The sequence below is a fragment of the Melozone crissalis genome, unplaced genomic scaffold (assembly GCF_028551555.1).
Source record: "Melozone crissalis strain CALT ecotype California unplaced genomic scaffold, PUWL_Pcris_2 ptg000231l_1, whole genome shotgun sequence".
Taxonomy (NCBI): domain Eukaryota; kingdom Metazoa; phylum Chordata; class Aves; order Passeriformes; family Passerellidae; genus Melozone; species Melozone crissalis.
This window is the reverse complement of record NW_026535993.1, coordinates 3344454-3369977: the sequence shown is the minus strand read 5'-3', so window position 1 is coordinate 3369977 and position 25524 is coordinate 3344454. Positions and strand designations below refer to the sequence as shown.

Sequence of the window (25524 nt, the reverse complement as noted above, 5' to 3'; positions counted from 1 at the left end):
CTGTTGGGATTCCACATCTCTTGGCCAGTGCTTTGGCTCCGATGTGGAGCAACTCGTGCAGTTGACGAGCTCTTTGCAACGTCCATACGCCTTTTGCTGAGGCGTCCGCTTTGTCGTTTCCAATCTGGAAGTAACCTTTGTCTGGGTCATGGCTGTTGATGTGGATGACTGACATGGTGCCCTGTCGCGAGGAGAGTGCTTCTTCCAGCATTAGGGCTGCTGCAGATGTTGACACTCCTGGTCCTGCCATGGCTAGGCAAAGCCTTGCCATGAATATAGAGTCCATTACTATGTTGAGGTGTTCTTCTTGGAAGAGTCCACACGCCAAAACCACTGCTGCTGCCTCCAGTTGTTGCACTGACAGTGTGGAGTCACACACTTTGACGCAATGCCATTGCTCTCCTGCCTGCCACACTGCCGTTGCAGTTGAGGTCGTGGAGGAAGCGTCTGTGAAGACCGTTGGTCCTGGCTGCGGTCAGTCCTTGACCTTCGGCGGCATGTCCATGTCGACTACGGTCAGCAGCTGAGTCCAGGGCTGTGTGGCAGAATAGGAGATTTCTCCTCCGAAGCCGGTGAGAGCAAGGGCTAGGTACTCCGATATTGTGGCTGACTCTGTGGTCGGTTGCTCGCGAAACAGAAGGTGGATGCTTGTCGGCTCGGTTCCTAGGTGTTTCAAGGCAAGTTTCCTGCCTTTCATGATGAGGTTAGCGATGCATTCGATTCCCGGGGAGAATGCACGAGCAGGTCTTCCGAGGACCACCCATTGGATTGGTTGGGCCTTTTTGGAAACTCCTTGAGCCAGTGTTCCCACTCCCCCCTTCGGTGTAAAGTGGATGTATAGGTCCAGTGGCATGGCTGGATTCCACCTGGCAAGTGTGCCAGTGGTCATCTGGCTTTCGATGAAGTCGAGGGAGCTTGTTGCTTGCGGCGTCAGCTCCTTGGGTTCCCAGGGGTGCTTTCCTTTCAGGAGGTCATATGAAGGGTCCATGACCTCGGGAGGAATCAGGATGATGTTGCGAAGCCACTGCAGCGATCCCACCAGGCGTTGTACGTCATGGAGCGTCTCGATGTCTCGACTGACCTTCACCTTGGGGGGTGTCACGTAGGATCCTGTCTTGATCTTTGCGCTTGCGATCTCGAAGCCGTTGGCCTGAAGGGTTTCCGTGATTGTGGACACCAGGTGATCTACTTGGCTTGCCGATGGTGCTGCGACTAGGATGTCGTCCATGTATTGAATGATGGTCACGGTGGGGTGGGAGTGTTGGACTGGCATCAATGCTTTGTCCACGGTGATTTGACATATAGTGGGGCTGTCTACCAGATCTTGTGGTAATACTCGCCATTGGAAGCGGAGGTTGGGGCGCTCGCCGTTCCGAAATGCCACGGAAAAGGTGAATCGTTCTCTGTCCTCAGGGTGCAGGGGTATCGAGAAGAAACAGTCTTTGATGTCCAGCACTGCGCATGGCTGCCCTGCGGGGATGGTTGTGTTCGTGGGTAGCAGTGTCTGAACTGGACCCATGGGTCAGATTGTCTTGTTCACTTCTCTCAGGTCGTGGATGAGGTGATAGCCTTCTCCGGACCTTTTGGGGATCACGAATACAGGGGTGTTCCATGGGCTGATGGAGGGTTCTATGTGACCCTTTTGCAGTTTGCAGTCGACCAGTTCCAGCAAGGCTGCCGCTCGAGGCTCTGTCAGGGGCCACTGCTCGACCCATACGGGGTCTGATGATTTCCAAGTCAATGTGATTGGCAGCGGAGGGTGTACGGCAGTGGCCCTCATGATAAATTTGAAATCCTGACTCCTAGCATAGCAAGGACGTCCCTTCCTATCAGGGGTGGAGAATTTTGCAAAGTGTAGGGGTAGATTGCAACTGTCTGTTCTGGTCCCTTTTTCGTGTGAAGTGTTATAGCCACCAGCTGGGTGCTTTTCCATGCCCGGGACTGCCCTCCCACTCCGTTCACTGGAGGGACTTCTTTGAATTGCCAATGTCCGGGCCAATGCGCTTGGGGAAAAATTGTGCAGTCTGATCCCGTGTCCGTCCAAAACTGAAACCCTATGACGTGGGGATCTTGACTGCCATAAAGGCAGCATGTCCCCCACACCATCAGGGGTTCCTTCCCTATTTTCATGGCAAGGACCACCCAGGGGTCCCGCTCTGGGGTGTCCCCTGCTGGCCCTGTGGCACCGGCGCGGCTTGTGGCGGTGGAGGGTGCGAAAGTATTACTGGCGGTGCTGCACAACTCTGCCATTGTGCTGCTGGCGGGGATGCGAAACTGACTGCTCCCTATGGGGGCATGGGGTATGAGGGTCCCCTGCCCCACTGGGGGTTGCTGTAGCTGGGCCGCTGCATATTCCAGGTGGGAGGAGGCTGGATACGGCCCGGCTGCCCCCTCCCTCTCCCATTTTCCTGAGGTCTAGATCTGCATTCCTTAGCTAAATGCCCCTTCCTTCCACATGCCCAGCATGGTCCCCTAAGTCCCCCTTGGCGTGGTGGAGCAGCTGCTGATGAGCGTCTTGGCTGGGGGCAGTTTACTGCCAAGTGGCCTGCCTGGCCACACTTAAGGCACGCCATCACACTGGTTATTGCAGTGTGAACTGCTGCTTGAATGGGAGCTAGATGTTCCTCCTTTGTACCGTGTCTGATCATGGCTGCTATATTAGACCCCTGCGGCAGTGATCTTAAAATGTCCTTGGTGACTGAGTTGCATTGCTGGCGTAGGCACTCTGCTACCACAAGACCCTTCGCCTCTGAGGGTAATGCAGAGGAATCTAATGCTGCCTGAAGACGGTCCACAAACTGAGTGAAGCTCTCACTCTCACTCTGTTTTATACATGACCATGGGGAGGTTTTGGCTATTACTTTGGAAGCAACACGGATGGCTTCTCGGGCAGCACGAGTTGTTGTCATAACCTCATGGGCCCGCAAGCCCTCAGCCTGTGCCTGGGGGGTGATCATAGTGGGGTCTGTGCCCATTAACCTCTGTATGCTGGAGCCGTGCAGTGGATGGTCAGCTCCCGTTACCAAGGCTAGCTGCTTTATGCAGTCGTCCTCCCACTCTTGTTTAAAAACAATCATCCCTGCCCCATCGAAAATCATTCTGCAGGTCTGCTTAATATCAAAGGGTAACATGTCATCCCCCCCAAAAACGCCGTCAATGAGTGTGGAAACCATGGCAGAATTAATTCCCTTGTCTGCAATCACTTTAATAATTGCCTGCACGTCTTTCAGGTTTACCGGGGAATAGGTCCTTTGATTTCTGCCTGCCCCCCCCACACGGACCGGGAACACCAGTGTGGCAGACTGACCCCACTCCGCGCACGCTATTTTTATTTTCCGCCAGTGTGTAAGCGGGGTTCGGTCTTTCTCTGATAACCCCTTCACCCACACGGGAGCACTGTGACTAGTGACCTTACATGCCGCTGCTCTCTTTCTGTTAAAACTAGAATCCGAATCGGAATCCTCCGATTCCCTCTCGATCTCGGAGCTCGAGTCCGAGGCTGAGCTGGAAGTCGACTGGATGGATGTTTCCGGGCTGCTCAGCCGTTTTCTCGGGCTCCGACCCCGCCCCTTCTTGCGGGGGTTTGGCCGTCCCCTCTCCCTGGGGTCCCCCCGCCTCCTGCTGGGGGAGGTCCTTGCCTTATAGGGACCTAATTTGAATATAGCGCTCTGATTGGTCTTACGCTCCTCCGCAGGGGCCGCCCCTTCTCCCCGCTCGCCCGCGCATGTGTTGTTAAGCAGGCTGACTGCATTTCCGCCCTCCGTGTCTTCCTTTCCGCCGTGAACATGCGGTTCGGCGCCATTTTCAAACGCATAAGGTGGGGGGGCGTTTTTATCGATCTCTACGGGGTCTGACAATCAGGCCGCGTTCCGCGCCTCCTCCGCGAGCCCCTGCCAGAAGGCCCGCGCGTGTTCCCCCACCTCCGATGGTGAGTCCGCTCGCTGAGGGGGTTCCGACGTTCGCACCTCCGCGCGCTTGCCCGCCTCAAAATCCTCCGCGGTTTGCGTCGCCGCGCCCACCCCCAACTGCGACGTGGCCAATAAACAAGCTCGCGTGGCTTTCCAGGTTTCTTCCTCTTGTCGAGCTTTTTGCAGAGCCTGGATAACTCTGCCCCACGATTTTAGGGCTTTCCCTGAGCCTGAGGACATAGCTTCCTCGGCCAGAGCTTTTGTACAATTATCCCAAACCCTTGAATGGAGGATATCTATCGGGCTTTCTATAGCCCCAAGCTTAATCAGTCTCAGCAATGCAAGACTTAAATCTCTAATCTTACACTCAATACCCCATTGCGCATGCATCTGAGTTACGACCTTCGCTATGGCCTCCATGGTCCACACTGGTCCGGGGGTGTCTCCCCCGCTGCAGACGGTCCCGCCGCTGCAGCCGCCGTCCTCTGTCCAGGCGAATTCCCGTTACCCGAGCTTCTTCCCAGGTGTTGGCACCAGTTGTTGCCTTCTGATACAAGGCAAGGCGACCTGGTTACAAGGAACAGCGCGGCGACCAAACTCTCCAGGGTCGCTCGGGCCAAAGAGCACGCAGACACCAATGTGGTAGATGGTCAAAGGCCTTTATTATCTCTTCTCCTGGGGTTTTATAGTCTAAGGGCTTCTCTACGTCAGAGGGGTCTGCAATACCATCTATGGTTAGTAAGGAGTGGAAAGTTACCAGGAGTGGAAAGTTACTGGCATTACTATCGTTAGGGGGGCTACATTCCTAGTTACATTCCTAAAGTGATCTCTTATCTTAAGAGATTAGGGGAAAAGGAGTCCTACCGCTTTCCGTCACATTGCGTGATCTTCCGATCGCCTGTCTCTATCTACCACTTTTCACTTGACTCCTGTTTCATCATCCTTCCACACACTGATCTCTTCAGATGCTCTCTAAACCTTTGGTTTGCTTTCTGAAGGGGAAAGGACTTGTCCTAGAGGAGGAGCAGAGCCAGGCTGCTGAGGAGAGCTGGTCGCTGTCAGCTGGCAAGAGAGGAGGGACACGGAGGCCAGAGGGGGGGACACTGGGTGAGGAGATGTTCACACTCATCTCCATCCACTGCGAGTTTTCTCAGGCCAAACACACCTGCACTCCTGTTTGTACTGTTTGCTGTACTTGATAAACTGATATATGTGAGTTTGGGGATTTTTGTTACCTTTTTGTATTCTGAAGAGAACTAAAGATGGTTCACATTCTTTTTTTTTTTGTTCCTTCTGCAGTGCAGGCAATGCAGGCAGGGATGGAACAGCAGCATCTTTATACTTGTCAAGTCTCCATCCACACCCAAGGCTCAGCCTGAGGCTCAAAGTGATTTTGTTGCAGGCTTTGAACACTACACCAGCAGGGAGAACAAGAAGCTCAGTGGAGATTTTGCTCCAGAAAAACTGTATCCATGGTCCAAAAGCTAAATATGGAACCATGGAAGTGCACACTGCAGTGGTAGTGGAGCTGGGAATGCTGAATGGTGAGGTTTCCTGTCCTTCTGGCACGAGGAACCAGGCGTTCTCTGGTTCTCCATGGTCTTCCATGAGGACCTCTGGTTCCCATTGGTTCTCCATGAGGACCTCTGGTTCTCCATGGTCCTCCATGAGGATCTCTGGTTCTCCATAAGGATCCGTGGTTCCCCATGGTTCCCCCCAGGGCTGTGCTGGTGCCTTGCCCAGAGCTTGCTGTGACAGCAGGCAGCAGTTTCAGGTGGGGCTGCTCTGCTGGCAGGGCCCTGGTGTTCCCAGCAGGGCAGGGCAGGGATGCTCCTGTCCCAGCAGAACACTGGGCATGCAGGTACCACCCACCCTACAGCAGCTGCTCCTCCTCTGCATCACTTCCAGGGGCAAAAGTCCTGTCCTGCTGCGTGGCATGGAGCCCTGCAGAGCCAGCACGGAGGGGACAGGCTGGGCAGCACTGGTTTAATCCTTTTTGCCTGTTCTTGCCATGGAAGCTGTGTACTGGGTGAGATGTGTGTGTTTGGGGAGGGCTGGCCCGACCATTAGCTTGTCAGGGTTTGCAACACTGGCAGCTGGGGAGAAAACTGTTATTAAGTGTAACGTGGCACCTTGGAGATGGAAGCATGGGGAGACAATAAATACAGCCTTCCATAATGCCATTTTATGTTGTCACTCTTCAGAATTTATGAAGACTTAGTTGCAGCCATGCCTGCAGCCTCCTGTGCTGGAATCCGTAAATTGTGTTTACGGATTCTCCAGCACTTGCTCTGACCTGCTGTGTTTTAAAGGGGGGAGACACTGGAGGCGTGGGGACACCCCAGCTGCTTTCTGTAGCCGTTCCCCTGGTGCCAATCCAGCTTTTCTGGGGTTGCTGGGACACCCCAGGCAGTGCTTGGCTGCATGGATGGACCCCAAGTGTGATTTGATGGTTGAAGAGAACACTGAGGGACTGAGGAGCTGCCAAAATCACCACAGCTCCACAGGGAGCAGGGAAGGAGCTGGGCGAGGAGGGAGCCATGGGCACCTTGGAGCACACTGGCACATTGTCACTCCACTGTGGGACCACTCCAGAAGTCTTGGATGTGCTGAGGATGCTGGAGGTGGAAAAGGGTTCACAGGAGCTCCCTGAACTGCAGACAGGGAGATGCTACACCCCTGCTTGGTGTCCTCTTGCACCAGTGTTTTCAGATGAAAACACAAATGAAATCGTGCTCCTTTCGCCCACTTTTTGTCATGACAAATCTCAGCAGCAGCATGTTGTGTACCTTCATCCTTATCCTCAGCATTTAGGCCCAGGATGGAGGAAAACAAGTTCAAGCCCAACCTCCTGATAATTTATTATGCTCCTTATGCTTAAGGACAAAATTTAGGTTGCCAAAAGCAGATGTTTGCATGCTCTTTTTTTAGCTCTCAATGTACTTTCTGTGTGCTTGATTGATGGACGTCCCTGTTACATTAATAGCTGGGCTTTGCAGAGAGCTGGTATTACCAGGAGAATCTGGTGTGGGTTTCAGTTTTTCTTCTTGCATTGAAAATCCATTATTAATGTCTTTCTGAGGGAAAAAAAAAGGTTTCAATTCAGGCATTTTGCTTTGCTTTCTCAGGCTTCTTCTCAACTGTCTTTACAGAGGTGCTTTTAAAACCAATATTACAATTGTTCTTTATATTTTACTGAGTGGTTGAGGGTTTCTGCATCTTGCTATTGATTTCTGATTGTACTGCAGGACATGTAGGTGAACACAGGTTGTTCTGTGATGGATAACTTCATATGTGTCTTCCTAATCATCACTGAGTTGCCTTCTGCATGTTCCCTGTTGCTGGATGCGGCTGCTGATCTTGGAAGGCACCAGGAGAGCTCTGAGTGCAATCCTGAGACACCAAACTTGTGACTGCTCATTTAATTTGGGTTTGGTTTTCAATCAGACACAGGGGTCACATGAGGCTTGTGGGGTCTCCTCTTTTGTGTAGTCTTTGCAGAGTTCTTCTGCCCTGGCTTTTCCGGCAGCTTTGTGTTCTGTGATGTAGGAGCAAAACAAGTCATTGTCCTGGCTTTGTGTGGAGTGGTCATAAGGCACCTTTAGCTTCCAGCACTGACCTTGGCCCTTGGGGCAGCTCTGCAGGCAGATCTCAGCATTTCAGAGGTGCAGAGTCATTGGATCCCAGAATGGTTTGGGTTGGAAGGGAGCCTTGAACTCATCCAATTCCAATCCCCTGCCATGGCAGGGACACCTTCCACCATCGCAGGCTGCTCCAAGCCCCAATGTCCAGCCTGGCCCTGGGCACTGCCAGGGATCCAGGGGCAGCCCCAGTTGCTCTGGGCACCCTGTGCCTGGGCCTGCCCACCCTGCCAGGGAACAATTCCTAATTCCCAATATCCCATCCATCCCTGCCCTCTGGCAGTGGAAACCATTCCCTGTGTCCTGGCACTCCAGGCCCCTGTAAAGGTTCAAGTCTCAATGGAGCAATGCAGAAGCCCAGTGTGCATTGGTAGCTGCTGTAAAGCTGGATTTGCAGACTGAGGCTCTTGGAGCACATCAGCACTGATGGCACAATCTGTGTGAGAGCTTGTTGGCACCAAAGGAACCTGTGAGGAGTGACAGGACTGTGGCCAGCACGGGGGCTCCAAAATGCTTCCGTGGCTCCAGGTGGGCATGCAGGGGAAGAGCTCTATGTGTGGGCACAGTCCTTCCCAGCTCTGCATGCCCTGGCACAGGCTCCACATCTGCCAGGGACTGTGGCTGTGCCAACAGGCACTCTGGAGAGGGCTGGGTGTGCACAAACCTCTGCTGGACTGGGCTGTTTGCTCCTCAGGCTTATCCTGGACAGGCTCCTGCACCTTCAGACATGCAGGCTACACCTGGCTTCTGAGGAATTGGTTGTTGCAGTTTGTCTGTCCGTGCTGGGGACCAGGACAAACACTGGCACAGGAGCTGGTCCTGTGTCCCCGGGATAGCAGGGCTCGGTGGTGGCAGCGCTGGCAGGGACACGGCAGCCCAGCCCTGCCTGGCCCTGCAGAACCGGGGAGGGGACAGGGCTGGCACGCATACCAAGGGCAGGCTTTGACACTGCTGCTGGAACTCACTTAGCAATTCTGTTGGTGTTCTGGAAATGAAAATATAATTCAGGCCACCTTCTCCTCCAAGCTGACCCTGAGAATCTGGGAGAAGAGCTACTGAATAATTAGGGGCTTTTTTTTCTCCCCCCTTTTTGCTGGAGTTACTGCTCAGTGTTGAACTGTCCTCTATAGTGTCATCAGTTCCCTTGAACTTACTGCTCCAAGTGTACTTAGCATTAATATAATTACATAAATTGCAGTCTCATTAATCACCGGGGGCTGCGGCACATCCTTGTTGTGCTGTTTCCCGAGTGGCTCAGCTGGTGGGAACCCCCCGGCCAGGGGTGGAAGCTGTGGCTGGAGCACTCCCCCTCTGCTCCTGAGCCTGGTTTAGCTGAGCTTTGTGTGTCTCACCCTGCAGGATCTGGAGTGTTTGCCAGCACTGCCATGATTGCAGCCTTGCTGCCGCAGAGGAGAAAAGGGAAAGGTGGGTTTGTCCCAAGGGAGTTTGGCTGGACCATATCCTTGCTGCTGTCCCTGTGATTTGGGTCTGTGGGGTCCCAAAATGCAGAGCCCAGCCTCGTGGCTTGGCAGTGAACACCCAGAGCCCGAGCTCTGTGCAGAGTCTGCTGCAGGGCTGTTTGATGATGCTGTGCTTCTGTCTCTGTGGCAGAGCTCTCAGCCTTCCTGGCAATGTATACTCTTCTGGCTGCTAAAATTACACTGAGTTATTGATTTATCTTTGAGAGGATTTCCTTCCCGAGGGACATTTCTGTCTGTTGTAGTGATTTAGTTCTTCTGCAAGGGCAGAATCCATGGCAGAGCAGAGCCACTCTCCTGCCCTCAAGCCTGCAGCTCAGGGTCGCGCTCCCTCAGGCTTCCTCTGCAAGCTGATTTCTGTTCCAAGGCTGAGACAAGGTTACATGGTTGTTATTTCCGTGTAACAACTGCAAATAAAAGGGCATTTTCAACTTTCCACTGCAGAAGCTGCAAGTCTGGGACAAGCCTTTGTGCCATGGCACCAGCATCATCTTGGGCATGTCTCAAACCCAGCTCCAAGGCTGGCACGTGGGACGCGTGGAGCCATGCCAGCCTCAATACACTCGGACTCCTGGGAATATTTTAGTTCCCCAAAGTGGGGTATGATGGGAGCAGGAGCATGCTCTCCTAAAGCTGCCGGGTACAACCTCTCTTTTCTTTGCTTTCTATTGACTCACCATGGACCGTCTCTGAAAACCAGGCCAGGTGAGTTCCTGCTGGTGGTCCTGAGGAAGCCAAGACAGTTCTCTTCTTCTATCACCAATTTTCTCCCCTTGACCCTGAAATCCCACCCCGCTAGCTGTGACTCAGCTGGTGAGCACCATCAGTAGAAGGACGTGACCCTTCAGGACATGGCCCAATGTTTCAGATACTCTGTGGCTGGAAAATGCCCAGCTCTGTGTCTTTGGGTGCCCATTTGAAGCACGTCCCTGTGGGTTCCTGTATCTAACCCCACTATCTATTGGATTTGGCACCAACCTCAGCTGCACACTGATAAAATGGGAGGCTGCTCGTGCCTGTGGTGTTATAAAACAGCATCCACCAATTAGGCCCAGGGAGAACGTCAATTTATTTTCCTGTGAACCAAGTGTGACACAGCTCCTTCCTTCCCTGGTGATCTATCTGTGAGATAAAACACATCTTTAGTGTCTATCTTAAATACTGCAGTGTTGACAAGTTCTCTTGACAGAAATTAGGCTAATGTCCCTTATGACTGCGTTAGCTATAGAAACAAGGCTTTAAATTGAAGCTTTGCAAAGCGCTATTCCAACGCCCTCTCCAAGGCATCTCCTTATTCCAGCTTTTATTATCCAAATTTGTTCTCACTCTGCCTTGGCAGCAGGGCAGGCAGGCAACTCTTCCCATCCATCCTGCTGGTCTGGCAGCCAGGGGGTGGGAGCAGCACCTCCCAGGCTGGACCGGGCAGTGCTGGCCAAGCCCTGCGGAGCCCTCGGCCCCGGGGAGGCTCCGGGCTCGGGGGCACCACTTTTGGGACGGGGCTGGGGCCTGGGTGAGGGCAGGCAGCTGACACCCATTGAGCACAGAGGGGATCCAAGGCAGTCAGCTGCACGCCCTGACAGCGGCACAGCGTGTCCTGAATCGCTCCCACTGGGAGCTGGAGCTGGGAGAAGGGAGTTTGTGTCGTGCGTGTCTCATCCTTGCAATTTCAGCACTGAGTTACAGACTCAGACCCTGAGGGCAGGAACAGAGAGTGCTGAGGCCTCATCATGAATTCTCTTCTTGAGCTTCCCAGCCCTTCCCTGGAAAATAGTATCCTTTTTTGCTCTTTTGCCCTCCTCAAGTTGAGCCCTTTTGGCCTTGAACTCCACATTTCCAACAACAGATTAACCATGGCTGTTTTAAACCTCCTGGTTCTCACACTGGTGTTGGTCCTGATGGATTATCTCCCCCTATTGTGTCCTTTTTGTGCCTCCACATTGCCAGGTTCTTTGGTGGCCCTCTCCTGAATCGCTGAGAGAGGAGGAGAGGCTCTCTGAGAGTGACACATGTGGGAGACACGATGGTTGATGATGTTCTGGAGGTGCTAACCTCCATCATAGTAAAGAAGCCTCTCTCAAAAGGTGTTAGATGCCTAAAATTCCACAAAATTAATATCATCCTCAGTTCCTTTTGTCAGGTTCTCAATTCTCCTGGTCAGCTGCCTTGTTCTTCTCTGCCTACATCCTGCATTGATCTTCTCTGAACATAGCTAAGTCTTCAGCATCCCAGATGGTCTTTCTGGAGTAACAAATAGACCTGAGGAATGACAATTATTGAATGGATTGTAGCATTGGCTTGGGGATAAATAAGGTAGTGAGTTGGAAAGGGATTAAAACTGGCTTTTGTAAGTAATCTTCTCATGGATGTTGACTTGGGGACATGGTGAGACAAAGGTCGCTGCAGTGTCTGTGCAGCCTGGTGTGCCATTTGAGAGATGGGATGTCAGAGTGTGACTGAATACTTCTGGGCTCTCTGTTTCTTCTGCTCGGACCTTTGTGGGATTAAACTCTCTAAACTGCTGCAGTTCACAGACTTCAAGCCCAGTATCAAAAGAAAAAATAAATCAAATGCCTGGTATTAAATCCTCAGCACATGGCTCCTGCTTTACCCTAACTCACTGCAGTGCCTGCCTTGAAACTGGGGAGAAGGGTTTTCTGGCAAAGTGAAAACATGTTGACCTCACTCTACAAAAGGGCACCCCTTCTTCTTCCTGCCCTGTGGTTATTTTTTCCTGGTGTGTTTGCTGCTGTTGCACTGAAGGCAGAGCAGCCCTCCCAGCAGGGAGGTGGAGAATGGAGCACTTGTTGTATGAGCTCTTTGCCACAGAAAGCATTTCCCTCCTGCAGCGGCAGCAGCAGCAGGTACATCAGCAGATCCTGCAGCAGTGCCTCCATCAGAGGCCCTGTATTTCCCCCTGGAGCCCTCCTGTCACCCCTCCTTCCCTGAGATCCCTCCTCTGCAGGCTCCTCGCTGGCCTCCACCTTCAATTCCATCACTTCCAGACTTCCCATGGGGCCCAGGCACCTCAAGGGAGGGCCATGCTGTGCCCTGTGTGTGACAGACACCCCTCCTGTCCTTGTGGCTCCCCTGCACGGGAGGGATGAGGTTTGGTGTGTGTTCAGCAGGCTCAGCTCTGGGCATGAGGCTGGGCCCCCTGGTGTGCCACCATCATCATCGTCACCTTGGCTGCCGTGGACAGTGGGTGGCAGTCACAGGGACCTGCTCTGGCACTGCCAGCCATGGCCTGCCTGTCCCTATGGCCCTGCCTGTCCCAGGGGCTCGCCTGCCCCTCCTTCCCTCTTGCTGCAGGAGCTGCAGGAGAAGCCAAGTGGATTGGGCAGGCGGTGTGAGGAGAGAGCCCAGCCCAGCCTCACCCAGAGGGGCGCCTCTGTTTGAATAGCAGTGTTCAGAGCACCCAGCACTGGCTGATCAGCTGCGAGAACATAAATCCCAGTGCCACAGGAGAGCCTTGGCTCAGGGAAAAGGGCCAGTTGTGAGCGCTGTCCAGCCCAGTGTCCAAATGGAATGGTGCTTTCACATCTCTAATCAAGGGTTACTTAGTGGAGAGCCCCTTCCTTGTGAGGCTTTGTTCTCTGCTAGCTGTGGATTGAATCACAGGAGGAGGGATTGGATTCTGGCATCATTTTAAAAACGTTTTTATTCTATTTGCTAAGAGGAACAAATTACAGAGAAGACCTCTCAGCACTGTGACAAGAGAGTGGCTCTAAAACCCTTTTCAGCCAAACAAATGTTTCAGCTGAAGGCCTGATGGATGGTGCTTAAAGATGTGGCCACTGCAGCAAGGTTGGCATTAAAAATCACTGGGTGCAAGAAAGTTCTCCCAGGGGTTACTGTGGAGGTTGTCTCCCTGTAATCCTGGTGTGAGCAGCCCTTAACACCCTGAGTCCACCCAGTGAGCTCTGTGGCATCAGCCACGGGAGAGCAGTAGCACAGCAAGCACCAGTGGGTCAGTTCTCTCTCGATAAATGAGAAACTGCAACAGGATCAGCCCTTTTGGGGTGGCATCACTGTGGCAGGAGGGCTGGAACTGGATGATCTTTAAGGTCCCTTCCAACCAAACCATTCCATAATTGTGGGATCTCAGTCTCTCAGAACTGGGGTGCAGGGTGAACCAGACTGCCCCTGGGGGGCTTGGGAGTCCTGGAATGTTGCCAGAAATGTCTGGTGGCTGGACTTTGATCCCACATGGGAGATGACATCAGTATGAGGACGGGAGGATTTCACTGGGGTGAATGGTGAAGGGATAAGTTAATTGGAGTGTGAGATACAGGGTTTAAGATCCCTGTACAGGGGGGTCTAGAGAGGCAAGATGGAGGCATTGGGGCGTGCCCTTCTCCTTCTTCTTCTTCCTCTAGGCCTCCATCTTCTGTGGTGGAGTTGGCACTCCGGGATTGGACCTTACTAGGGGAACACTGGTTAATAAGGGTGAAAGGTATTGGAGAAAAATGATAAATATTGTATACGTAACTCCGGGTATAAAGATAGACGACCGCCCCAGGGGCTCTCAGTGTGTGCCCATGGCTGACTGCTGAGCAGAACTCTGTCAGGCCAAGAGAAAATCTTTTAGATAAGCAATTAATAAACACTGAGACCGAGAACAAATCTGAAGCTTCCTCTCGTCCTTTCGAACCCCGGGGGCCCAAGGCCATCTTTGGGCTTTTCCCAGACCATCCAGACAGCACCAAAATCCAACAACTGGCGTCCGCTGTGCGGGCTATCTCCCACCAAACCTTTCGGGGGGGGGAAAGCCCTGAAGAGCTGAAGAGCCAAGAGAACAGCACTGATAACTCCAGAGGAGAGAAGCCTGAAGAAAGAAAGAAGAAAAAGAAAAAACCGGCCGGGAGAAGCTGCAAAAATCAGCAGTCACTGAGAAATCCCATCTCTCAGCTTCTGCTGAAGACAGCTCGTAGCAGAGCGGCCTGGACTGGGACCAGAAAGGCGCCTCTGGATCCATCTTTTGTAATCTGCTGGACGGAGAACAGGAGCTTCCAGACCACTCTGACGACAGATTCGGTAAGGAGGCCAAAATAAAATCATGGGGGCCTCACTCTCCCAAGAACAACGGGAAATCTTATCCACCTTACAAAGTGTAGCAGAATTATATACAGAAGGGATCCCAAAGAAAGAATTAAAACAGCTGTTATTATGGGCAAGGCTTAATTATCCACTTGCGGAGACATGTTTGCTGTTCGAAGTGGGGTTTTGGCAAGAAATTAATAGGCATTTATATATTTTAGCAACAAAAAAAGATGAGACAGCGTTAAAGCTACTCTCGCCGGCAAGAATCATGTTACAAGGTATTTCAGTGCAGTCTAAAAGACTGGAAAAGCAGCGAGAAGCTGCGGTACCCTCAGAGAAGGGGGCGGAGCGGCAAAGCTCCGGGAAAAAAATTGCTCTGGCTTTAAAAAGCCAGGGGGAAAGGGCTCTCGAAAAAAGAGAGCGGGAAAAAATATTAAAACCCCCGATCAAAAAATGCAACAAACCCCAAGGGCGTCCTGAAACTCCAGAGAGTGTGGAGGAGTCAGGAGCAGAAGGGGGGGAGCAGGAAGATAAGGGATCGGGGGGGGGGCCTGTTCGCGGTGAAAGCGGCGACGCGGCGGCGGCGGGCAGTGCGGGTGAAGATGAGGAGACGCGCGCGGAGGGCGAAACTCGCAAAAACCGGGGTATAGACTCACACGCGGGCGCGGGGGCGGCGAGCGCGGAAGGCGGGCTGAGGGAAAATGTGCAGCCTCAGCGAGCCGCCGCGGCGAGACGCAGGAGGCGCGCGGTTGTGACGTCAAACCCGGTGCGACGGTCAGCTCAAATCGCGGGGAGAGCCGGAGTACCAGCGGGAGAGGCGAACACAACGTCAGAGGAGGAGGAGTTGGACTCTGGGACAGACCGAGGGGCGGGAACCTCGGAGGTGAAACAGGGGGGAGACGATGACGTCAGCTTGGGGGACACAGGAAGCAGCTCGGAGAGTACACATGCGCAGAAAGTAAGACGCGGGCGGACCCGAGCCCGGTCCCCTGTGACGTCGCGGGTGAGGAGGGGCCGTGTTAGGGATTCTACGTCCCGGGGCTCCACACCGTCTCCAGATCTGGTGCCTTTGGTTCAGAGCCTCGGAGTCCCAGTCCCTTCCCCTCACAGGGGACGCCGAGCAGGAAGAGGAAGTGGGGCAGTCGAGATTGCTCTGTCATCCGAGCCAGGGAGGCCGGTGACAGCGCCACCTAGTGGCAGGAGGGCAGAAGTGCACGACATGCCGGGTCGGCTCGGCGGAGCCACAGCGCCATCTCGTGGCGAGACTGCAACAATGCAGCAATTTTTTCCAACAATATATAAAAAGAAAAGCACCTCGAAGAAGACAATGTTAACACGACAAAGGGATTATTCATCTGATCCACCGATCGTGAGACATTTTCTAAACAATACACAGGCAAAGCTAAAGGGAGATCCTTTGGTTTTGGTCAGAAACCCAGAAACAGGTCAAATAGAGGGTCCTTTCAGACTAATCACTTGGGGAAAGGGTTTCGCTTGTATCTCCACAGATCGAGGTCTGAAGTGGGTGTCGGCACGGCACGTGAAGCCATTCCGAACGCGAGAACACGAGAATGCTGATCCAAGAAGCAAAGAGACGAGTACTCAGACAGAAGTTGAGACTCAGACTGCGAAAAACGACCCAGAAGAGAAATAAAAAGAAACTAAGGACTTTGGGGGGTTTTCACATAAAAGCGAAAACGGTCTTTTGGTGCAAACAGAAGGGGGAGATGTGGGATCTCAGTCTCTCAGAACTGGGGTGCAGGGTGAACCAGACTGCCCCTGGGGGGCTCGGGAGTCCTGGAATGTTGCCAGAAATGTCTGGTGGCTGGACTTTGATCCCACATGGGAGATGACATCAGTATGAGGACGGGAGGATTTCACTGGGGTGAATGGTGAAGGGATAAGTTAATTGGAGTGTGAGATACAGGGTTTAAGATCCCTGTACAGGGGGGTCTAGAGAGGCAAGATGGAGGCATTGGGGCATGCCCTTCTCCTTCTTCTTCTTCCTCTAGGCCTCCATCTTCTGTGGTGGAGTTGGCACTCCGGGATTGGACCTTACTAGGGGAACACTGGTTAATAAGGGAAGAGGGTATTGGAGAAAAATGATAAATATTGTATACGTAACTCCGGGTATAAAGATAGACGACCGCCCCAGGGGCTCTCAGTGTGTGCCCATGGCTGACTGCTGAGCAGAACTCTGTCAGGCCAAGAGAAAATCTTTTAGATAAGCAATTAATAAACACTGAGACCGAGAACAAATCTGAAGCTTCCTCTCGTCCTTTCGAACCCCGGGGGCCCAAGGCCATCTTTGGGCTTTTCCCAGACCATCCAGACAGCACCAAAATCCAACACATAATTCTTTCCCTGCCCCTGTTCAAGTGGGGTTCAAGCAGAAAGCAGTGCTGCTGCTTTGGGACCTGTGAGGAACCTGGGCAGGAACACACCTGCTGTTGGGATGTATCAGAACAGGGTGGCTCTGGGGCTTTCCCAGGAATGCCTTTGCTGCCAGCAGCTGTGCTGGATGTTGAACAGGGGACAGGTTCACCCTTGGCAAGCTTGAAAGCATTTCAGATGGCTTCTGTCCCTACTCCAGTGCAGCACAGAACAAAATCAGATGTTGGAGAAGATGTCATACTTAGACATCACCATTCTGACAGGTCGATTTTCAGGATGTTTATTAACATAGCTTGGAATGTCACAGAAAGGTTTGTCAGATAAACTAGCCAACTGAAGTTCTTACATGAGACTTCCTTGGTTTTATTGAGGTGCTTTGAACTCTTCATTTAGTCTCTCAACAATTCATCTCATTCAGGCCTTTCTGGAAGAGCCTCTGCAAGGTCTGTGGCTGGGGGATCAGGCCCTGCCTGCTCTCTGTGTGCCTGGGTGTGGAATCCTTTGAATCCCTCAGGGCAATCCCCAGGGCCTTGCCATGGAAGAATATGCTATAGAGTCTCCACCTAGGCTGAAAGGGAAAACTTCCCCATGGAGCCTTGCACAACACTATGAACCACCCCAATTCCTTTCCCCATATGTCCCAAATTCCGGTAGTTTCTCCTTTCCCTGTTCCCTCATTGGTTGTGGTATCCCTGGTGCCTGGCTCTGTGTCTTCCCTGTAGGGCACTGCCCTTTGCCCTGCCCTTTGTGCCACCCCAGTGCCTTTGGACCATTGGCCACTGACCCCTAATTAACCCTGTGCACACCACATGGCCAGCTCTTTTGTCTCCGATTCCCCTTTGGCGTGCTGGAATAAACCTTTGCTGGAATTTGTCATACAAAAGGCCCTTCTGCCTCTTGTGGCTGAACTGGCCATGGTGAATCTGGTGTGTGGACTTGGCTGCTCTCCCTAAATGTTTACCCAAGCAGCTTTTCCACAGGAGATGCTTATTGGGAAATCGGCAGCAGCATCCACCATCTAAACCCCTGTGTTGCTCCATCTGGGTGCCCTGGGAGGCAGAAGGAAGCAGCAGTGCCAATTGTTTGCTCATGCTGTAAGGACAAAACTCCTCTCTTAGGGTTTCCTCTGCAATCCCAGGAAGAGAAGGACATGTCTGTCCTTGTCATCCCTCTGGGCAATGATCAGACAGAACAGCAATGAAACCAGGCTGGCAGCACCAGGGCTGGTCACTCGCAGGCAGAGGCAGCCCAGCTCATCCAGCCCGAGCTGAGCAGCGCCTGGGAGAGGTGGCACCATGGCACTGGGCATGGTGCATCACCCCAGGGGTTCCTCCTGCATCCCATCCCCTGCAGAGCCCCTGCTGTCCCTGGTTACCTGAGCAATGGAGAGGCAGTGCCCAGGCTGGTGCTGCTCTGAGGAGATGCTGCACTCAGCAGGCAGCTCTGGCTCCCCAGCAGTACCGTGGGAGGAAAAGCTGCCCAGGGAATGCATTTGTAAAGCATTTCTTCCCAAGGAAGAGGAGTTTGTCATAGGAGTTTGTACTTGGGATGTGCACTCACACTTGTGAGGTGTCTGAGCTTCCTCCCTGCCTGAGGTGGGGAATTCTGGGGGTGCTGGGGCAGCTGCTGGGGGAGCTTCCAGGCCTGGTGCTGTGAAACCTCTCCATCAGCTATCAGGAGGAGGTGACATAGAGCATATTAGTGACATTTTCCAGTGGCACTTAACTGGGAGGAGCAGTAAATGCCAGACAGTGAACTAATGGAAAAGGCTGAGTGAAGAAGGGACAGAAAGAAATAAAATGAGATTCAGGCTCTGGACCTCTTCTTCCCATCAGTAATCCATCTCATTCTTACCTGTGTCTGTTACATGTCTTCCTTTTGTGTGAAAAAATGCTTTGTTTTGAAGTAACAAACAATCTGGAGTGTGGAGGATTTTATTAAGAGTTGGTTAGCTGAGAAAGGCCATACTGACATAATGCCACTGGTTAAGCTGAAAGAGGGAGGTCAGCAGTCTCTGATTCAGTGACTGCTGCCAGGCAAGAATGCCGGATGGCCTTGCTGCAACATGAGGAAAGGGAGGTGAGATTAGTCCTGAATATCTGCAGAATGTAACAGAAGAATAAGCACAAGAATGTAGAAGTAGGTGTAGTTGCTGATATGTAACTAACCAATCCTGAGCTCAACTTTTGCAATATGTATGAAGCTTATTAAGAACTATATTTAACCCGCCGTATTCGATCAATAAATTGGACTTGGATGAACCAACTGGTGTCTGGGTCTCCTTCCTCCGACAAATGGTGGAGAATGCGGGCAAAGGCACTCTGAACGTTCGCTCTCTTGGATTATAAATTCGCCACGGTCGGGGAAGTTGGGTGAGAGTCCTTGCAGCCGGGACGGTGCCGGATTTTAAAAGCACCCTTGAGGATTACAAAAGGTATCTCAAGTCTCTACGTGTCGCTGGAGCCTGGAAGGGCTGCAACAGCGCGCGCTGATATATAGGTATGGATAGGCAAGCGACATACGATTCCTTCTCCTCATATTTAGAAAGACGAGGAGTAAAAGGGATAGATTTAAAAAAGGAATTACCAGGGTTATTAGCTTATGGTTATTCTAAAGCAATTTTTGCTAATTCATATACAGTTCATGAGATAGTAGAGTGGAAAAAGTTTGGGGATATCCTGTGGGATACAGTGTTAGATGATGATAAGTCAGCAAAGAAATTTGGCACGTTATGGCGGGTGGTGTATAGTACGTTACTTCAGCAGGTCTCTGAGAGAAAGGCAGCAGAAAGGGCGACAGAAGCTCATAAGAGGAATATAGGGTATGGTCGTGAGGATGATCCCCTGGCACCTTCTGTAACTCAGATACTTATGCTTAAGGGTCCCCAGCAAAATGGTGTGGAAAATTTTCCCTTAGATACAGTGGAACCATCTGCACCCTTCCTGTCAGAGGGGGAGGGCGAGTTGGATGGTGGGGGTGGGAGCAAGCCAGCTTTGCCTCCGCCGCCAGCTTCAGGCAGGTCGGATGGTGGGGGTGGGAGCAAGCCAGCTTCGCCTCCGCCGCCACCTTTGCCTCCGCCGCTTCCCCCGAGCGGGCCGCCTCCGCGAGGGGACCACTTCCCCCGCGCGAGTCGTCTCCGGTTTCACTGTCAGCTCCAGCAGCGGGGGGGCCACTTCCCCCACACGAGTCAGCTCCTGCTCCACCGCCTTCCCCGTGCGAGAACTCGGTCTCGGTACCGAAGTGCCAGCAGCATAGCACCCTTAAAGAGTCAGATCCCATCCCGGGGGCACACAGTGATCTATGGGGGGAGATGGCTAAACAGAGGAGGGAAGCTTGGGCTGCTGTGGCAAAAGAAGTAATGCAAATGGGGGATGGCGAGGCAGTGGAAGTAGCTTCTAATCTTGCATGTCCGGTCACATACACACCACAGTATTATGCACAGGGGAACCTTACACATAATATAGCGGAATATACTCCCTTAGATTGGAAGTTGTTAGCCCAGTTACGTTCTACGGTTAGTCAGTTTGGAGTAAAAAGTGAACCTGTTAGGCAAATGCAAGAGTGTTAGCTACTTTAGGGGCAAATTGGACTATTGAGGAAGCTTTAGAGCGAATGGCATTAATGCCAACAGCTTCACAGGCATTTATAGCAGAAACTTTAAAGGAATTAGGATTAGGGTTACAAAAGCAAGCAGAGTCTACTCAAAATCAGGTGTTAGCTGCTCAGAATCAGGTGTTAGCTGCTCTTGCTCCTCTCCGAAGTGGCTCACTGGCGGACACGCAGAGTTCGAGACCATTCATCAAGTGTTACCGATGCGGCAATGAGGGACATACGCGCCCAGACACAAGAACCGCCGTGACATCGGAGACACCAGCTGCCAACGCAACATCGCTGTCACCTCCTGTCTGCAACCGCAACAGCAGAGAGCCTCGATTTGGATTTATCAGCAGCAGTAGACGTCACACTAATGACGAACCGGCCTGAGAGGATACCAACTGGAGTAAAGGGTCCTCTTATATTAAATGGATAAAAATGTGGAGCATTATTATTAGGACGTTCTTCAATAACTATGCCGGGATTATTTGTATTGCCTGGTGTTATCGATGAGGATTATACAGGGGAAATACAAATTATGGTTTACACCCTTTATCCTCCTATTAGAATAACAAAAGGACAACGCATTGCACAATTAATACCACTATCACAAATGACATCTGGTATACCATCATTTACTGGACAAACGCGGGATGAAAAGGGTTTTGGCTCTACTGGTGTTACACTTTTAACTGTGGATTTACAAAATAGACCAAAACAAAAAGTGGAAATTACCCATGGGCATCAAAGCATAACCCTTTATGGATTATTGGATACAGGAGCTATTACAGCTTTTACAGATGCAGGAAAGAAATCAAGGCGTGCTGCTGTCACCTGGCAAGAAAAAGGACAATGGAAGCATCAACTTCTCACAACAGACCCTGCAGATAGCTTACAAACTTTGGAATTGTTAGCAGTAGTATGGGCAGTGTCCAACATACAGGAGCCTTTAAATGTGGTCACAGACTCTATGTATGTTGCCGGAGTAGCCAGACGAATAGAGGAAGCAGCAATTAAGGAAGTGAATAATAAACGATTGTATGAGTTATTGATACAATTAAGGAAAGCTTTACGAGAAAGAAGTGCAGCCTATTCTGTGATTCATATTAGGAGCCATAAATGGTCTGAAGGTTTAGGAGAAGGGAATGAACGTGCAGACAAATTGGTTACTTTACCCATTGATAACTCTTGTTCTATTGATAAGCATACATTGGCCAGAGAAGCACATAGTAAATATCATCAAAATGCAAAGGGATTAGCAAAGCACTTTGAGCTGAGTTTGTCAGAAGCTAAGGCTATTGTTAGAGCATGTCCAACATGTAGTTATCATAATGGTGGAATAGGTTTAGGCATTGGAGTTAATCCTCAAGGTTTAGAAATAAATGAGAAATGGCAAATGGATGTTACACAAATAGTTAGATTTGGTAAAGTTAAGTGTGTGCATGTCACTATAGATACATATAGTCATTACATATGGGCTACGGCTCAGGCAGGAGAGAAAGCTACACATGTTATCAGGCACCTGTTAAGTTGTTTTGCTGTTATGGGAGTCCCAAAGAGTATCAAAACGGATAATGGTTGAGCTTATGTAAGTGCTAGGGTCCAGAAATTTTTAAATCAGTGGTCTGTTAAGCATGTGACAGATATTCCACACTCTCCTACTGGATAGGCAATAGTGGAAAGAGCAAATGGTACCCTTAAGCAGTATATTGAAAAGCATCAAGATATAAAGGACCCACAATCATGTTTAGCTAAGGTTCTGTATGTGATCAATCATTTATGTATTTTTGGGGAAGACGATATCCCTCCTGCAATTAAACATCATCCGAGGTCAGGTCAGGAAATTAAAACCCGACTACAGGATTATGGGAAAAACCTGCAAAAGTGTTATACTGGGGTCGGGGATATCTCTGTGTTTCTTCACCTACAGGGCCTTTGTGGGTGCCTGCTAAGTGGACTAAACCTGTTTTTGATACAGCCTCTGGTGGACCACCTCATGGAAGAGGACAGGGAGTGACTGGGGAAGAAACTGTTTCTAGTCCTACGATCACTACTGTTACAGTGGAAGGGACACTCGAAAGTGTTGGACAAAGCACTGACATGTCACTATCGGACGGCCCAGGAACTGATTGGTTTTATTGACTCATTATCAACTTTTCGTTTAACAAATCCAGCAAAGGAACATTGCCTTGACTGTCACGATCCACATTGTGCTACCTGGATAGCCCTACGTTGTGGGGGTTGTGATAGAACTTTTTGGATAGAACAATCATTATTATGGGATTTATGGTGTCACACTTGTGAACACGAGCACACGTGGGGTAAAAGCTGGCAAGATGAATTAAGGAGACAAACAGGGCAAAATGCATATATAGCTTTAAATCTTTATGAGTCTGCTGAACAGAAAATTCTTGCTTATTATCAATGGGAAGTACAATGTGTTGTAAATAGAATTGAGGTTCAAAGTAAATCACGTATAGTCTCTGTAAGGTGTAGAAAATTAGTACCTTTAACACAACGTTCGATTGTAGGGTCCTTCAGAGGGAATCCTGAAAAAGCACTAGACTGCTGCATTGAAAAGTTGCAAAAATTAAGTTTGCAAGTACATTTTGTATTAAAGAAGGAGCTTGAATTGGTAGCTGTATATAGTAAGAAAGCTGAAGAGGCTTTGCAACCACCACCATTTAACTGGTTGGATGCTGATTTGGAGTTAGATCAGTGTATTCAAAGACTGACTCAGGTCCATTTTAATCAGCCTAACAAATCAGGTAAAAGACAGCGGAGGAAGAAAAAACAGGCAAAAAGGAAAGAAAAATGAAGTTTGTTTTTATTATACTGCTTAACGCTGTAGCGATTAAAGCAGTAGGAATAACACATTTCAGTCAGCCAAGAGAAAATCTATGGGTAACACTTGCTAATCAAATTAACCAATCATCACTTTGTCTTAGTCTTGGAGGGGTTACTAATCCATTTCGAACATGCTTGGTAGGACTTCCAGTGTGGTCTCCTGGAGAATTTTGCAGTTTAATAAGTAATCGAACCTTATGCATGCGTAACATGTCAAACATCACATTGCCACCACAGCAAGGATATACTGCAGGTCAGAGTGATGGCTATCGTCAATGCTTACTAATCCAATCACCTAACACTTCCTTGCATTCTCCTCCTGAAGAATTAGATCTTTTTGGAAGTGCAAATGCCAGTATGCCTAACACCACAGCTGGAGGATAGTTTAGTTTCAAACCCTTGGATGTTCAAAATTTAAATCAACCTAAAGACTAAAGACACATGGGCCACCTTAGATTCATCCCTGAATTTGAGTGAATTCTCTCCACAGCATTACAGTCAATGTAACGGCACAAACATCACAGCACCAATGAAATTACCTACAGGAATATTTCTAATTTGTGGAGACAGGGCATGGAATGGTGTACCAGCTAAGCCACAGGGTGGACCCTGTTATTTGGGAAAATTGTCCTTGTTTCACCCTAATGTATCCTTGCTAATGCAGCTCAGTCAAACATCAAACAGGAAAAGGCGTAGTATACATGACTTGGACTGCAGCCAGATAAGAGATCCAAAGTTTTGGGGTACATTCAGACAAGTAGTAGTTTCAACTATCTTACCAGGAAGATCTACCAATAAGGCTATGAATTTAGCAAAACAATTAGGGTGCTGGACAAGAAATGAGCTGAACCAGACATCCCAAATTCTGGACATGATGACTGCAGATGTGCAGAGTGTTAACCATGCTGTTTTACAAAATAGAGCTGCTGTAGACTTTTTGCTCTTAGCACAAGGGCATGGATGTGAAGAATTTGAGGGAATGTGTTGCATGAATTTGTCTGATCATTCGGTGTCCATTCACACTAAGATAAAAGAATTGCAACAAGGACTTCACAATCTCAAGGAAGAAGAAGGTTTAGGAATTGACAAATGGCTTAAAAACTTAGGACTTGGGCCATGGCTAAGGAACCTTGTGATCTATGCTATAGGACTACTGGGTGTAGTTTTACTGTTTTTGCTTATTTTGCCTTGTGTCTTTAATTGTATTCAAAACATGGTCAGTTGTATGATAGCAAAAATGCAGACTAGTCTTCTTGCTCAAGAAGAAAATGGGGGAAATGTGGAGGATTTTATTAAGAGTTGGTTAGCTGAGAAAGGCCATACTGACATAATGCCACTGGTTAAGCTGAAAGAGGGAGGTCAGCAGTCTCTGATTCAGTGACTGCTGCCAGGCAAGAATGCCGGATGGCCTTGCTGCAACATGAGGAAAGGGAGGTGAGATTAGTCCTGAATATCTGCAGAATGTAACAGAAGAATAAGCACAAGAATGTAGAAGTAGGTGTAGTTGCTGATATGTAACTAACCAATCCTGAGCTCAACTTTTGCAATATGTATGAAGCTTATTAAGAACTATATTTAACCCGCCGTATTCGATCAATAAATGGGACTTGGATGAACCAATTGGTTTCTGGGTCTCCTTCCTCCGACAGAACTTTATATCAACTCCTTTAACAAAGTATTTTCCACAATTTCCCTCTCTAATTGTTCCATTGGGCTCAAGCCTGCTTCAATTAGCAATTACTTCATCTTGAAAGTACAGTTTTCTTACAATTTTTAATATTAGTTGTAAATTTCCTTGGTATCTTCACGTTCTTGATTGTTCATTGTCATGATTTCTTTTACTTCTTTTTTATTAAGCTCTTTTGGTATCATTACACTTGCTTGTAAAGCAGATGTTACAACTCGGATTATACAGGGGAGCATGCAAGGTAGGAGGATCAAACTAGCAATTTCACTTATGATGAAAAAGTGGGTTTTTTCCCACCAGTTTCCTTTTAATGACCAGAAATTGTCCCACCAGCTGGTATCAAATGTAGGGGTCCACTCTTGTGTTCCAACATAGACTAACTTCCGGATTTCCTTTGAGATATTTCTAATGACTTCATTGCAGTCATCTATTTCTAAGCAGCACTCAGAGGCATTAAATTTTCCACATGTGCTTCCTTCATGGTCTAGTAATTAATCTACTGCTAGTCTGATTTGATACACCACAGTTCTAGTCTGGGATAGTTGGTCATTTATGTGGTCTAAAGCCAGAGAGGCTCGGTTCGATACCATCTCGAGTGCTGCTTGTAATCTCAGAATCCGATTTAACCCCATATAAATTGGGGTCTGGTGTCGCCAGGACCCATCTTGAGCCCAGGTCGCCAGTCCAAAAGTGTAAATTATTTCCTGGGGGGTCCATACTGTGTTTTTCCGTGTCTGGGTTCCTCCAATTTCAATTAAGTTTCTTTTTGGTCAGCTAGATCTGTTCAAATCATCATATACTGGGACCCCTTGGTTCGATCCAGACTCTTTTGGGAGTAAGAAAAATGACGGTTTAATAATTCTGATAGTGCAAGTGCTGCTCCACTCCCCGGGTAATTCAGTGTAAGCCACATTCCCACATATCCAAACCAGGTT

The 25524-nt window shown here is 49.9% G+C and overlaps 1 protein-coding gene across 1 annotated transcript in view; it reads right to left on the bottom strand.

Annotated features, from left to right (window-relative positions):
- Positions 1–3857: 3857 nt before the first annotated feature.
- Positions 3858–25524, bottom strand: part of LOC128949422 (olfactory receptor 14J1-like) — a gene marked incomplete at its 5' end in the record, with an annotated part of 46516 nt that continues 24849 nt past the window's right edge. The window contains one exon of the mRNA XM_054294283.1: positions 3858–4025. Coding sequence (XP_054150258.1) covers positions 3858–4025 — 168 coding nt within the window. The remainder of the gene's footprint in view (positions 4026–25524) is intronic.